The 14186-nt window shown below is 38.4% G+C and overlaps 2 protein-coding genes across 4 annotated transcripts in view; both read right to left on the bottom strand.

The window, feature by feature from the left end:
- The window catches only part of LOC127158165 (glutathione hydrolase 1 proenzyme-like), a 3245-nt gene extending 590 nt beyond the window's left edge, over window positions 1-2655 (bottom strand). The window contains exons 1-5 of the mRNA XM_051101331.1: window positions 2538-2655; window positions 2066-2109; window positions 891-980; window positions 450-602; window positions 205-335 (exon numbers count right to left, since the gene is read on the bottom strand). Coding sequence (XP_050957288.1) covers window positions 205-335; window positions 450-602; window positions 891-980; window positions 2066-2103 — 412 coding nt within the window. The 5' untranslated portion in view covers window positions 2104-2109; window positions 2538-2655. The remainder of the gene's footprint in view (window positions 1-204; window positions 336-449; window positions 603-890; window positions 981-2065; window positions 2110-2537) is intronic.
- Window positions 2656-8431: 5776 nt separating this feature from the next.
- LOC127158162 (NACHT, LRR and PYD domains-containing protein 12) overlaps window positions 8432-14186 on the bottom strand; it is a 57251-nt gene continuing 51496 nt past the window's right edge. For all 3 annotated transcript variants that reach the window (XM_051101324.1, XM_051101322.1, XM_051101320.1), the window contains exon 6: window positions 8432-8961. In XM_051101324.1, the coding sequence (XP_050957281.1) occupies window positions 8432-8961 (530 nt within the window). The remainder of the gene's footprint in view (window positions 8962-14186) is intronic.

Here is a 14186-nt window from a genome sequence, read left to right as displayed (position 1 = left end):
TACTCCCAATTAAGTATGTTGCCAGAATTGGGACCAATATACTGTACAGGCTCCTTTAAATCCCCTCACTAAGAACACTGTTCTTCACATGTGCCTTTTAAAATGAGCATCCATAGGAGGTTTTGGTTTCTGTTTCTTCCCAGCTAACACAATAACTGTAGCCTTCATGGGAGATTATTGTGTGATCTCCCAATGCCCATGTACCTGTTGATGCGCTGTATATGGTGAAAACCACTCCTCCTCCGATGCCCATACTGTGGAAATTAACCACACTCACACACAGCAGAGCGGCGATAGCGGCATCAACTGCTGAACCTTTATTTTTTAAGATGTCCCTGCAGAAAAAGAGTGTGTGAGAACATGTCAGTACTGAAACCACTGAGCTGCAGGAGTATCAGTGCTCACACAAGGATTTAAAGAATCAAAAATGTGGCTCTGTAGAATCGTACCTCCCAATCTCAGAGCAAGTTCCAGCGTCCGCTATCACTGCTGCTTTTCCATAACACTCATCACTGGGTGTCTCAGAGGGTGTCACTGTGTGATGTCTCTGTGTGAGTGCCAGTATTAAAATCAATACAATCACAAAGACGGCAAACAGGTATCTGAAAGTGGAAAAAAAAAAATGTTAAGAAAAGTATAGTTTGATATATGTATTATCTGCACAAAACTTCAAGTAACTAAAAAATTGTGGTAGGCAATGTTTTGTATTACAAAATGTGCTTATCTCAGACCAAATTGTCTCATATCACTTAATTGATTCTGCCTGAATATGCAATATGCCATGTTCTGAAACTTGGTAAATCTGAAACTCGGCTGCATTTTTTTTTCATTTTTCATTTCAAATATTATATAGACATGTGAATGTATATTGTGTATACATTCTTCATCACCTTTTTGGCTTGCTTGTAGATAGTTGATCAAAGAAATTAGAGAAGAGAGAACACAATCGTGAATAGCACTCATCCAAGAAACCGAAGAACCTGTTTAAATAGTAATAATAATAAAATAAATAAATAAATAAATGATGACATGAAAATCATAATGTTGCCATGTTCACGCCCAGAATAAAAACAATGTTACAGTTTTGTTCAATGGCAGGACTACAGAATGCAGTGTTCAGAAGCAGTTAAAGACATAGTTAACACAAATGTAAACGTCTCTCATCATTAGTGAAAAACAAATTATGTTCATCACTGACAAAGTGAGTGACCGTTCATTTTTTTAATATGTATTTAAAATAAACAACAACATTCTCTTCATTTTTTTTATTTTTGAGTGAACTTTCACTTTCATTTTTGTAAATTCTATACAGCAGTCACAAAATATGTACACCCTGCTTTTCTAGCTCTCTTTCTTATTCCTTTTTTTAATAGTCATTAAGCTCAGGGCCTACAGTTAAAATTCTGTGGGGTTACAATTGCTACATAACAAACTAAAGGGGATTCAAAAATAAATGTTTAAGAGTTAAAAAAAAACAAAAACGTCAAGAAGCAACAATATTATTATTCAGTTACAAATGAAGAGTTCAAATGCAAAACCTTCTAAAAGCTCAAAGATGAGATAATGATCCTGAGTGAATGCTCTCGACACACAGTATACATTCATCAAATACTTTCACTTTCCATTTTTAAAGAAAAACAGCTAATGGCTTTTGCACCTGAACTCTTCAAATTGTTCTTCATATATCTTCATAATATTGTATGACATTGGGTTTGGCGACCAATGGTGCAAGAGTTCTGTTGTAATTTTTGCAATTTCAATAAAGATGATGGACTTCAATAGCAATGACTATTGAGCTTATTGAGCTTTGGGCCTCTTTTGAATCCTGACCCTCATTAAATTAAATTTATGAAGAATAAACACCAAATTAAGTCCTTAAAATGTTCAAAAATGAAATAATGCCTAATAAAGAACAATGTTGATGTTAACAGATCTAATAACTAAACCTTTTTTATAATATATATATATATATATATATATATATATATATATATATATATATGCAGCAGACAAAGCTCTGTAGTTTTGTATACAAATATACAAAGATGAATGGACAGATAGATACCTCCCAAGAACACCTGAAAGACATGATAATATCCCCATGATGTTCTGAAATGGAAATTCTCTTCATGTACAAATATCAAGACAAGAGTAGAATAGGCTTATAATCTGTCAAAACAAAATGTAACAGTAGTTTAAAATACAGATAAGATCTTACTTGACAAGTGTTACATAACTTTTAATATTTTAAAATAAATATTTTAACAATGCATCTGCAATGCAATTTACAAAAAAAGTGCCTACAGTTCTGCTGTGTGTGCATTAGAAGGAAAAACTACAAAAAAAAAAAAAAGTACAAATTAAAAAATTTAATAAAAAAAAATAATGATTTTTGTACTAAGCCCTTAGGTTAGCTTTAACAGTACTTAATGGGAGCAACACTTTATAAACAGCTTAAGTAAGTGTTGCATTATTTAAAGATGCACACATCAGTTAGAAACTAATGCACAAGTAACATGATTCAGTTTTGATCTTACCAGCTTCTTTTGTCTCCCAAGTGATCTTTTATTCAAAGTGTTGTAATAATCCACATGAAGCAGAAAAAAATAAGAAAACCTATGTGGACTTCTGCTTATGTATGGCAATCCTTCACAGGCTTTGTATTTTTGCATGGATGTGACACACTGCCCAAGCCTCTTTGACTGGTTAAACTGTTTCTTACCCTATAGGATTGAAGTCTTATAGAAAGTTTTACTTCCAGTATTTCAGTTGTTCCATTGCACCCCATTTGCAGTTGTTACATTGCTGTTTAACATTTTAGAAATATCACAGCAGTATTAATATGCGGCTTATACACCCCTACATTGACACACATTTTGAATCAAATGCATTTTTTAGAACTTTTTTTTTGTGTGTGTGTCAAATGTTCTAAAAACAGGCACCTCAGAACACAGAATACAAACTGTGTGGTCAGACTCAGTCGTATTTACTTCGTATATAATTTATGATGTGTTTTGTAAGAGCACGTTTCAAAAGTCTCAAGCAAAATAAGAAGAGAAAGTGGCAGAATATGAAGACAAACAATAGAAATAGCAGGACCTGTTATATTTGTAATTTATTATGACTTCTTTGTCAGCTGCTGTAGCAAAAACGTTTCCTTATAAGTAAATGATTGATTTTTTTTTTTATTAATAAATTGTACACATTGAATGAAAAAAAATATTATAAAAGTTATTACTGACAGCTTAGTAACCATGAAAGTTATCACTGTGATAATGCAGCTGAAATAGTCTCTCTCCTTATGTTTGTTTTGCCAATTTACTGTGTTACACAGTAAAACCACCAGTGTTTAAATAATTTATTAAAAAAGTAACACTGAAGCAGTGTTGAAGTTAATGAGATAATTAGTTGATTAATTGGGTGAAGATTGAGCGCCTGCTGTTAACAAACTGAATCACTGAAAGAAAGATAAACAAGAACAGGGCTGTGTTTTCCAAAAGCATTATAAGCATAATTTGATCAAAGCTCCAATGGTTTCAATGGGTCTATGAACTTATGATGTTTTTGGGAAATGCAGCCCAGAAAACAATAAAAATAAAAAATAAAAAAACGAGACAAGCAGAAATACAACAGCCACAGCCTTACATTAAATCAATTGACATAAAATAAGATATTAAATCTCTTAAGATCACACATTACTAACCAGATTGACTTTAGATGACAATATTTTAGTTTAGCTACTATTATCGAGATCAGTGTTTTCTTTAGTAGGGTTCATGACCCTTGACTTTGGAACATTAGTATTTCTTTGGTTGCCATAACTTTGTTTAAACATGTTTGTTTTGACCAAAAAAAAAAAAAAAAAAAAAAAAAGAAAATGTGATGAGGTGTTGGTTATGTTTTAATAAAGATCTAATCAGCATGCAATGTGGAAGGAATAAATTATGTAGTTGATTTGTCCCAGTATTTTCTTTTATTCTTGCTGTTTTCTTTGCTTTTTTTTTATTTTTTATTTTTTGTTAAGGTTGATCTGTTGATGTCTGTATGATAATGCAGTTTAAACTTCTATTGCTGATTTAGTTTAAACGTCTTTCAGATTAATCTTAAAATGGTTGGATTAAGTTTTATATGGAATGTGATCAATAACAAAATTAAGATTATACTCTGCATGAAACCAGTTAATCAAGCTGATAATATATTTATTGGAACATACAACATCCATCAACACCTAACTACCATAACAAATATGTCAATTTGGTTAGTAATGCGTGAATCTGGTGCGGCTGTTTGTGGATTTGTTTAATCCTCCTCTGCTAAGATCTTGAGATATTTAAATTCTTATTTTATCTTCAGTTGATTTTATCTATGGCTGTGGCTGAAGTCAGTTGTACTTCTTGAATTTCTGCTTGTCTCGTGTTTTTTTTTTTTTTTTTTTTCTCAGTGATTCAGTTTGTTAACAGCAGGTGTTCTTCGTTAAAACTCGATCATCACCCAGTTAATAAACTAATTATCTAATTAACTTTAACTCTGTTTCAGTGCTACTTTTTTAACACTGAGTGAGAATTATAAAACACTGTTTTTTTTATAATTCAGTTTCACAGACAGCTATAGATCTTAGCAATTTTAGCATTTTAAATTCGTGTTTCAAATGAACAACTGGAACACATGAAGTTTATTTCTTGTCTGTAAGGTGACTATATGCCATTTTCCAAGGACACATTATGGCCAGGATTTCTATATTGCCTAAAACAGGGGTGCCCAACCCTGTTCCTGGACATCTGCCTTCCTGCAGAGTTTAGTTCCAACCCTGATCAAACACACCTGTCTGTAATTATCTTCAGATCCTAATTAGTTGGTTCAGTTGTGTTTGATCAGGGTTGGAGCTGAACTCTGCAGGAAGGTTGATCTCCAGGAACAGGGTTGAGCAGCCCTGGCCTAAAATAACCAGGTTTTAGCTGTTAGCGCTGCACAGATCCATCAGCATCTTGTGCAGCATCTGTTGTGTTAGGAAGCTAGGTGAGATGACTGTAATGTAAGATGCAACTTTATTGCCTAAACTTCCCACTCCTTTCAATAGTACGTAACAGTACTTAATCATATCCCCCCTTTCTGAGATTACTTGTTTTACATCAAGAACATATATACATAAATGGCAGGATGAACATTTCCGATACTTTTAGTTTTCTATTATACCACAAATCCATATATACACACACAATAACAAAAACATAAAATGTCAAAGTAGCTACAAAACAAAAGAATATGAATCACTCATTCTTATATTATTTTAGTTTTAGCTCAGATAATTTCATTAATATGAATCATTAAAATGTGATTTTATCTGCAAAATGTATTAAACACAAAGAAAACACAGTGACCTAACAGTTTCTGACAGTCCACCAGATGAAACTGAGTATATGGGTCCTGTTACAGGGAGTGAGGGACGAGAGACAAGCGGATCCATCTGCATACTTTTATTAAAGGGATGAGACATAAACATGGTCAGACAGGCGAGGGTCAATCCAGCGGCAAACGATATCCGTGTAGGGCTAGGCAATAGAGTGGTCGATAGACAAGCGGAGGGTCGAGACAAACCAGGAGCCAGGAGAACAGGAAGACAAGACACGGGAAGAACACAGAGAAACGCTTCGTATGACTAGACAAACTTAGTACAATACTCGGCAGTGAGTGACAGGAAGACCGGGGCTTTTATGCTGTCTCTGATTGGACGGGGGTGAAGTGCAATGGCTGATGGGGAATGGAGTCCGGGGTGTGGTGCAACAGTCAGAGTGAGTAAACAGAGGGAGAGCGACATCTGGTGGTGGGCGGTCCGCAGCTCACCGACCCGATTCGTAACATAGCCCCCTCCCAAAGAGCGGCTTCCAGACGCTCCAACAGAACAACAGTCCATGGAAGTGGTGGGGCGGGAGCGAGACAAGGCAAGGGCTGGAGGACCAGGTCCGTGCGGAGGACCAGGTGATTGAGACCGGACTGGCAGAGCAGGAGCCCACCCGGGTGCAGCTGGAAGCAGAGCAGGAGGCGCAGAAGCCCTCCAGGGTGGTGCAGGAGACGGAGCGGCCCTCCGGGGCGGAGCAGGAACCCGTGTTATGGTCTGGGACCTGGAGAAAGCAGAGATAGAGGAGGAAAACAGAATAGGGGGAGAAGCAGAGAGCTTGTAAGGGGACGCCACCTCCAAGGGAGGATCTACAGCCGAAGCTGACACCTCAGGAGGTATTGGCGCGACTTCTCCGACCGAGGGGAGCTCTGGAGCAGGCTGGAGACCAGATGAGAGCTCTGCAGCAGGCTTGAGATCAGAGAGGGACTCTGGAGCAGGCTTGAGACCAGAAGGGACCTCTGGAGCAGGCTTGGGACCAGACGGGACGTGACTTGACTCTGGGCCGTCAGGCAGGGCATGACTTGACTCAGAAACCGCTTCGGGAAGGCCGGCCATGATGGGTGCCGACTCAGGAGCAGAAAACATGACGTGACCAGGCTGTGGCTTGACTGAGATGGCCTGAGCAGGCTGTGGCTTGGCTGACGGGGCTTTAGCAGGCTCTGGCGTGGCAGCCATCTTGTGCGGTGGCTCTGGCGTGGCAGCCATCTTGTGCGGTGGCTCTGGCGTGGCAGCCATCTTGTGCGGTGGCTCTGGCGTGGCAGCCATCTTGTGCGGTGGCTCTGGCGTGGCAGCCATCTTGTGCGGTGGCTCTGGCGTGGCAGCCATCTTGTGCGGTGGCTCAGGAAAGATGGCAGTAACTTGACTTGAGACAGAGGCGACAGCTGTAATTTGACTTGACACAGGAACAATAGCCGTAGCTTGACTTGACTTGGAAACTTCACTTAACTCAGGAAATAAAGTAGCAACTTGCCTTGACTCGGGAACTTGACTGGACTCGGGAACTTGACTGGACTTGGGAAACACAGCTGCAACTTTATATGGCTCTGATATGGCAGCTGTGACGTGATGGAGCTCTGTTTCCGCCGCCATTTTGTGCACGGGCTCGGTTGTCGCCGCCAGGGTATAAACGCGCTCCGACGCAGCCGCCATCTTGCATCTTGTCGCCGCCATTAGAGTGATGCGATCCATTGCCGTCGCCGCCATCTGAGCAATGCGATCCATTGCCGTCGTCATAGCTCGGGCGCGCTCCAGCGTGGCCGCATTTCCCCGAGTGAGCCAAGCGGACAGCGGATCCGTGGCGTCGCGCTCCGGAGCGGCCGTCATTATATGAGCGGGGTGGGCGGCCGCCATTACCGCGTTGTCGCGTTCCTCCTCCGCAACCCCCACAGTAAACGACGAGCCCACACACAATAGTGCAAAGTCCATACCTGTAGAATGTCCGTAATGAAAGCTGCTGGATCCTGTTGCGGCCGAGTATTCTGTTACAGGGAGTGAGGGACGAGAGACAAGCGGATCCATCTGCATACTTTTATTAAAGGGATGAGACATAAACATGGTCAGACAGGCGAGGGTCAATCCAGCGGCGAACGATATCCGTGTAGGGCTAGGCAATAGAGTGGTCGATAGACAAGCGGAGGGTCGAGACAAACCAGGAGCCAGGAGAACAGGAAGACAAGACACGGGAAGAACACAGAGAAACGCTTCGTATGACTAGACAAACTTAGTACAATACTCGGCAGTGAGTGACAGGAAGACCGGGGCTTTTATGCTGTCTCTGATTGGACGGGGGTGAAGTGCAATGGCTGATGGGGAATGGAGTCCGGGGTGTGGTGCAACAGTCAGAGTGAGTAAACAGAGGGAGAGCGACATCTGGTGGTGGGCGGTCCGCAGCTCACCGACCCGATTCGTAACAGGTCCTCTGAAAAATGACTACATCTACAGCAGCTTTAATAAGATCACGCAAAATGAAGAGCCCAACAGACCATTACATTTAACTCGCTAAAGTCTTCACTGACTCACACACACTAACAGACAATATCTGTGACCTGTGTCAGACCCTTTACAACCTTCAGAAAAGAGCTGACACAAATAATACATGATTTTTTTTTTTTTTTTTTTTTTTTTTTTTTTTTTGCAATCTAGATAATGTAACAGGGCTCCAAAAATTCAGAAACCAAAATGATTGGTTACCACACTGTGGATGTTGTTTGTAATGCTAAAATTGCCTGTCCATAAATATAGAAAATTTCCCAAAATGCAAACATATTTTAGAATATATTTTAAAATATATCCTGTTTTTATGTTTCTGAGTTCTTGCAGGTTCATAGTTGATGTAAGTTAACCATCTCATTACATACAGGTAAACAAATCTGTTTAATTTAGTGATTCATTTTGATTGTATATAGGGTAGAATTAAAATAAATAAATGAACTGTGCACCAATCACAATTTAAAGTTACAATTGCTTTTTTTTTTTTTTTCTCGGATATGGAAATAGGCTTCAGTATGTGTCTCTGTGCTTCATCACAGCAGTTTTTTAAATCTGACACAGAGTCACAGAAGAATCAGGATAAACCACAATCCCAGCATAGAGGGGTTCAGTGAATGTGGTGTTGAATGTGTGTATGTGTGTGAGTGTGTGTGTGTCAGAGATTCTATAGAAGGACACAGTGCCGGCCGACACGTCCACATACACTCCTACTCTAGTAGATGAAGAAAAAGGGAGAGGAATGTTTGTCTTTTTCTTATTGTGCCAAAAAGAGTAAATCTCATCAGAGCAGTTCAGACTCCAGGACTTTTCATTGAGTCCAAAACGACATTCACTCCAGCCTTTCCTGTTGATTCCTTTATATGACACTGCTACATGACACCAGCCGCTCCATTTAACCTCCCAGTAACAGCGTCCAGTCAGACTCTCTCGACACAGAACCTGCTCATATTTCTCAAATCTGTCTGGATGATCAGGATGTGGCTGCTGATCTTTCACACATGTTGTTTTTTTGTTCTCATCAGAGACAATGAGAAGAGTGTGTGCTGTGTTTGGATCCAGTGTGAGATCACAGGCATCTGAACAGAGAAAGACTGGTCAGAACATCTATCATTTTGTTTAATATGCACAGGTGTGTGAAGACTTACATTTTTGCAGTCCTGGTGTGATCCTGAAATCTCCTTCATGCTCCAAACTAAGACATGAACATATACACAAACAAACAATCTTCAGTGGACTGCAAATGCTTCACTATTGTGTAAAAAATGTTTTGACGCCAAATTATCAGTATTCTAGTTTTAGATTGCATTGTGGATACAGTTTCACATTTAATTGTGTTAGCATGCCCGGTGTTTAAGTCTTGTGGCTATACTATTGAAACAGTGACTTTTAAAATAAGGGACAGCATTTTAAACACTAGTACAGGTACTTTAAGAGCCATATTTCTGCGTGTCTGTGTTAGTGAATGGCGCAGAAACACAGTTTTGTTTGTGCCTATACATGTGATGCTCACAGTGTTTTCAATATATGAGTACATGAACACGTAATCTCTAGAACTGCTCTGAAAGTCACTTCATGAGAATTTTACAGTTTCTTTTGCGGAAAACTATTGTCATATAATAAAGACTCTAAAGGTCTTCACAGCGACCCGTCAAAACAAAAGTTTGGTTTAACTTGACAGTCAGAAATATATTATATAATGTAAAAACAGTACTACAATGTTTAAGGAATATTTACCAGAAAAAAATATTTACCAGAATTTATTTACCAGAAAACTGTAAATACACAACAGAGTATTTCTGAAAAAAAAAAAGAAAAAAAAAAGAAATAGCCTATAATAAATAACAAATAATAAATAATAAAAAAATAATAAAATAATACATTTCATAGGGCCTTAAAAGCATGTATTTTTTTGTTAAACTTTTAATAAATTACTGTTAAATTCTGCAAGTGTCATGATTTCAATTAATCAGACATGCTTTTTGATGTGTGTGAGTGTGTGTGTGTGTGTGTGTGTGTGTGTGTGTACATATATATAATTTATTAAAAGTTTAACAAAAAAAATACATGCTTTTAAGGCCCTATGAAAAATTAAATGGAATTAGAAAAATTTATTTAGGAAAAAATACAACAGAATTCATAGGGCCCTCTTTATTTCATTTGTGTTTTTGTTTTATTGTAGTTGTCCTTTAATTTGTTATTTGCATGTAGGTTATTATTATTAATAACAAAGATAATATAACAAAAAAAGGACTGTCATGATATAAATTTTTGTTATTATTGTTATTATGTTATTATTTGTTATTAAATTATTATTATTATTATTATTATTATTATTTCATTTTATTATATTTTTAAAGGGGGCATGAAATGCTTTGTTTTAATAGATAAAATAACAATGATCTTCATTTGGATCATCTATTATTCAATTATTTTTCCTGTTGTTTATGTTTTTTTGTAGTATCGGTTCAGTAGTAGTATTATGATATTTGAGTCAGGTATTATATCGAAATTTTGGTATCGTGACAACACTAAGGCATAGCATAGTGAACCCTCATCACACATACTAACACACATGATTCATAACTGTCCCACATACTTGAGTATCTGCAGTGAGTAGTTTGGATCGTCCAGTTTGTGTTTGAGCAGCTGGACTCCTGATTGTCCTGGGTGATTGTAGCTCAGATCCAGCTCTCTCAGGTGTGAGGGGTTTGAACTCAGAGCTGAAGACAAATAACCACAGCCTTCCTCTGTCAACATACAGCCAGACAACCTACAAAACAAGAGATTACATAAGGAATTAGGAACTGGAAATGCTAAAATAAGCATCTGTTGATATACCTCTAATTCCAATTTTAAAATGTCACACACCTCAGTATCTCCAGCTGACAGTTGGGACTTTTCAGTCCATCAGAGAGCAGCTTCACGCCAGAGTCCTGCAGGTCATTGTTACTCAGATCCAGTTCTCTCAGAACAGAGTTTGAGGATTGTAGAGCTGATGATACAATTTCACAATCCTGAGCAGTGAGTTTACAGCCAGCAAGACTGGGAAGAGAACAAATCACAAAAATACATTAGTATAACCTCATTCTACAATTTGTATTTCAATAACATCAGTTTCATTCTTGTAAAAGTGGTCAAGACATAATAAACTTGAACAAAATACAGTATATTCAGGATAAATCAGCAGAACAGTAGAAACTGTAATTCCATTTACTCACAGAGCTTTTTTACAGTTGATCACAGCTGGTATCAGTCTTCTTCTCCCCTCATCTGATGTGTTGTATTTCTTGAGGTCCAGCTCATCCAGCACCTCCTCTGACATCTGAAGCATGTAGGCGATTGTTGAGCACTGAGCAGGTGAGAGTTTCTTCTCTGAGTGTTTGTCTGATTTCACAAACTCCTGAATCTCTCTGGACAGAGTCTGATCTTTCACTTCCAGCAGACAGAGGAACAGATTGATGGATCTTTCAGTGGAGAGTTCATGTCCATCTTTGATCTTCTCTTTAATGTACTGTGTGGTTCTCCTGATGCTCTCTGAGCTGTTCTCTGTGTGTGTCAGTAGATCCTGTAAGAGTCTCTGATTGGACTCCAGTGAGACGCCCAGCAGAAACCGCAGGAACAGATCCAGATGTCCATTCTCACTCTCAAGGGCTTTATCTACTGCACCTTTAAACAAATTTTCTACTGAAGCAAAATTCTTTAGTTCCTCCATAGTTGTATTCACATGGTAATAAAACACATGGAAAGCAGCGAGAAACTCCTGAACACTCAGATGAATGAAGCTGTAGACTTTCCTCTGATGAATCACAGATTCTTCCTTAAAGATCTCAGTGCAAATCCCAGAATACACTGAGGCGTCAGTGATGTCTATGCCGCTCTCAATCAGGTCCTCCTCATAGAACATCACATTGCCCTTCATCAGCTGTTTGAAAGCCACTTCAGCAAGTTTCACAATCATTTCTCTGTTGGACTGCAGGAGTTTCTCTGGATCTCTCTCTTCATACTTCTGATTCCTCATGTTGATCTGAATCAGCAGGAAGTGGATGTACATTTCAGTCAGAGTTTGAGGGATTTCTGCACTCAGATCTTCTTTCAGGAGCTTCTGAAGCACAGTGGATGAGATCCAGCAGAAGACGGGGATGTGGCACATGATGTGGAGGCTTCTTGCTCTTCTGATGTGTGAGATGATTCTGCTGACTTGATGCTGGTCACTGATTCTCTTCCTGAAATATTCCTCCTTCTGAGCCTCATTGAATCCCTGAATTTCTGTCAGACGGTTGATGTATTTGGAGGGGATCTGATTGGCTGCTGCTGGTCTGGAGGTGATCCAGATGAGAGCAGAGGGAAGCAGCTCTCCTTTCATGAGGTTTGACATCAACACACCCACTGATGAAGTCTCAGTCACATCACAAACTTTCTGATCATCTGAAAACATCAGTGTGATTCTGCTTTCATCCAGACCATCAAAGATGAACACAACTTTACACTCCTCATAAATCTTTGAGTCCAGATCTTGAAGTTCAGGATGAAAGTCCAGCAGAAGTCTGTGAAGACTGTACTGATGATCTCGGATCAAGTTCAGCTCTCGAAATAGAAGCACAAACATGAAATCTACATCCTGATTGTCTTTTCCCTCGGCCCAGTCCAGAATGAACTTCTGCACAGAGACGGTTTTTCCGATTCCAGCGATGCCTTTAGTAAGAACAGTCTTGATTTGGTCTTTCTCCTCACATCCTGGTTCAGGTGAGGATTTAAAGATGTCATTGCAGTAGATTGGAGTGTCTTGTGAGTGTTTTGTTCTGGCTGTTTTCTCCATCTGTAAAACCTCATGTTCTTCATTCACTCCTTCACTCTCTCCCTCTATGATGTAGAGCTGTGTGTAGATCCTGTTCAGGAGAGTTTCATTCTGCTGGAGTTTGGTCCCCTCAAATAATCTTTCATACTTGTTCTTCATGCTTGTTTTGTGCTGTTCTTTGACTCTCTGCAGGTCTCTATTTTCCAATGTGTGTTTCTGCAGGACTGCTTCAGTTTTATCCTGCATGATACTATAAAACATATATCAATTACTAGATTACCCCTCTTCATGTTGTACATAATGTGTCATTTTTATATAGTGGTATTTCTTTTCTTGTGTTCATTTTCACTGTTTTCCATATTTATTTATTTATTTATTTGTTTATTTATTTATTATCTGAAATGCACTACAATAAATTACCAAATAATGTTTATACTAACAGAGGGTCAGAGGTCACTTGTCCATCACTAAACTTATGGGGTTGCTCCATGGATCTGTTACTCTTCACAGACACACAGCTGGGTTCTGGAGACTCTGATCTCTGTCTCGTCCTCCTGCTCATACTGACATAATGAAATAAAATAAAATACATAAAAATTTGAATTTTTGGATGAAAATTTCATTCAAAGCAGTTTATAAGTAAGGAATACAACAAGCAAGTCATCGTATGGAGGAAGTTACATGAGAATTGCTACTGTACAAAGTTACAAACTTGTTCTGAGTACAGGCTAGAAAATAAATGAAAGTAAGAAACAGTATAGAAAAAGAAAGAAAGTATAGAAAATGTTAAGATTTAATGTACATACATTACTACATATGTGGCATGTGTGGTTTAACAGGATTCAACCAAGCACTCAGAGAACGGTATTTTGAAGAAGATCGTTCAACTAATGAGGATCAGTGAGAGCGAAGGTTCAGGAAAGTGATTTTGTGAGACTCTGTGATGGTACCATGACCAGTGTCTTACCTGAGGTCAGAGGTCACTGATTCATCACAGAAAGTAGATGACCGATTATTCATGGGTTGACTGCAGATTGATTCAGGAGATGAAGATCTCATTATAGAGTCCTGATCTTCACTCTTTTCACAGAGACTCATGTTGAAGTCATTGTTCCCCGACTGTCATGTGGAAACAGAGTTCATTGTTTTCTTTATTTTTCTGCAGTACAATGATACAGTACATCTATAAAGTACGCTATTAATCTGGATGGCATTAACATTGGTTGCTTTCAGGGTAATCACTTGTCTATTCACAATTCTTTCATTTAACCATTATATACCATTTAGATTGTTTTTACTCAAACAAACAGAAACATATGTCATAGATCTCTATTTGTGCTCCATGCGGTTATACGGCAAAACTGCATCATCAGCTTGGAGGAACTGCCACTCAAATCATATTAAGAAATTGGCAGTATTTAAATTAAATATATTTAAAATATTTATTTGTTTACTTTTGAGCATTTTGTCATTTGTATATTGCTAGACAACTGGTATGATTTAAGA

Source organism: Labeo rohita, unplaced genomic scaffold, assembly GCF_022985175.1.
Source record: "Labeo rohita strain BAU-BD-2019 unplaced genomic scaffold, IGBB_LRoh.1.0 scaffold_137, whole genome shotgun sequence".
Lineage (NCBI taxonomy): Eukaryota > Metazoa > Chordata > Actinopteri > Cypriniformes > Cyprinidae > Labeo > Labeo rohita.
Note: the sequence above shows the minus strand (reverse complement) of the source record. Positions and strands in the feature narration are given on the sequence as shown.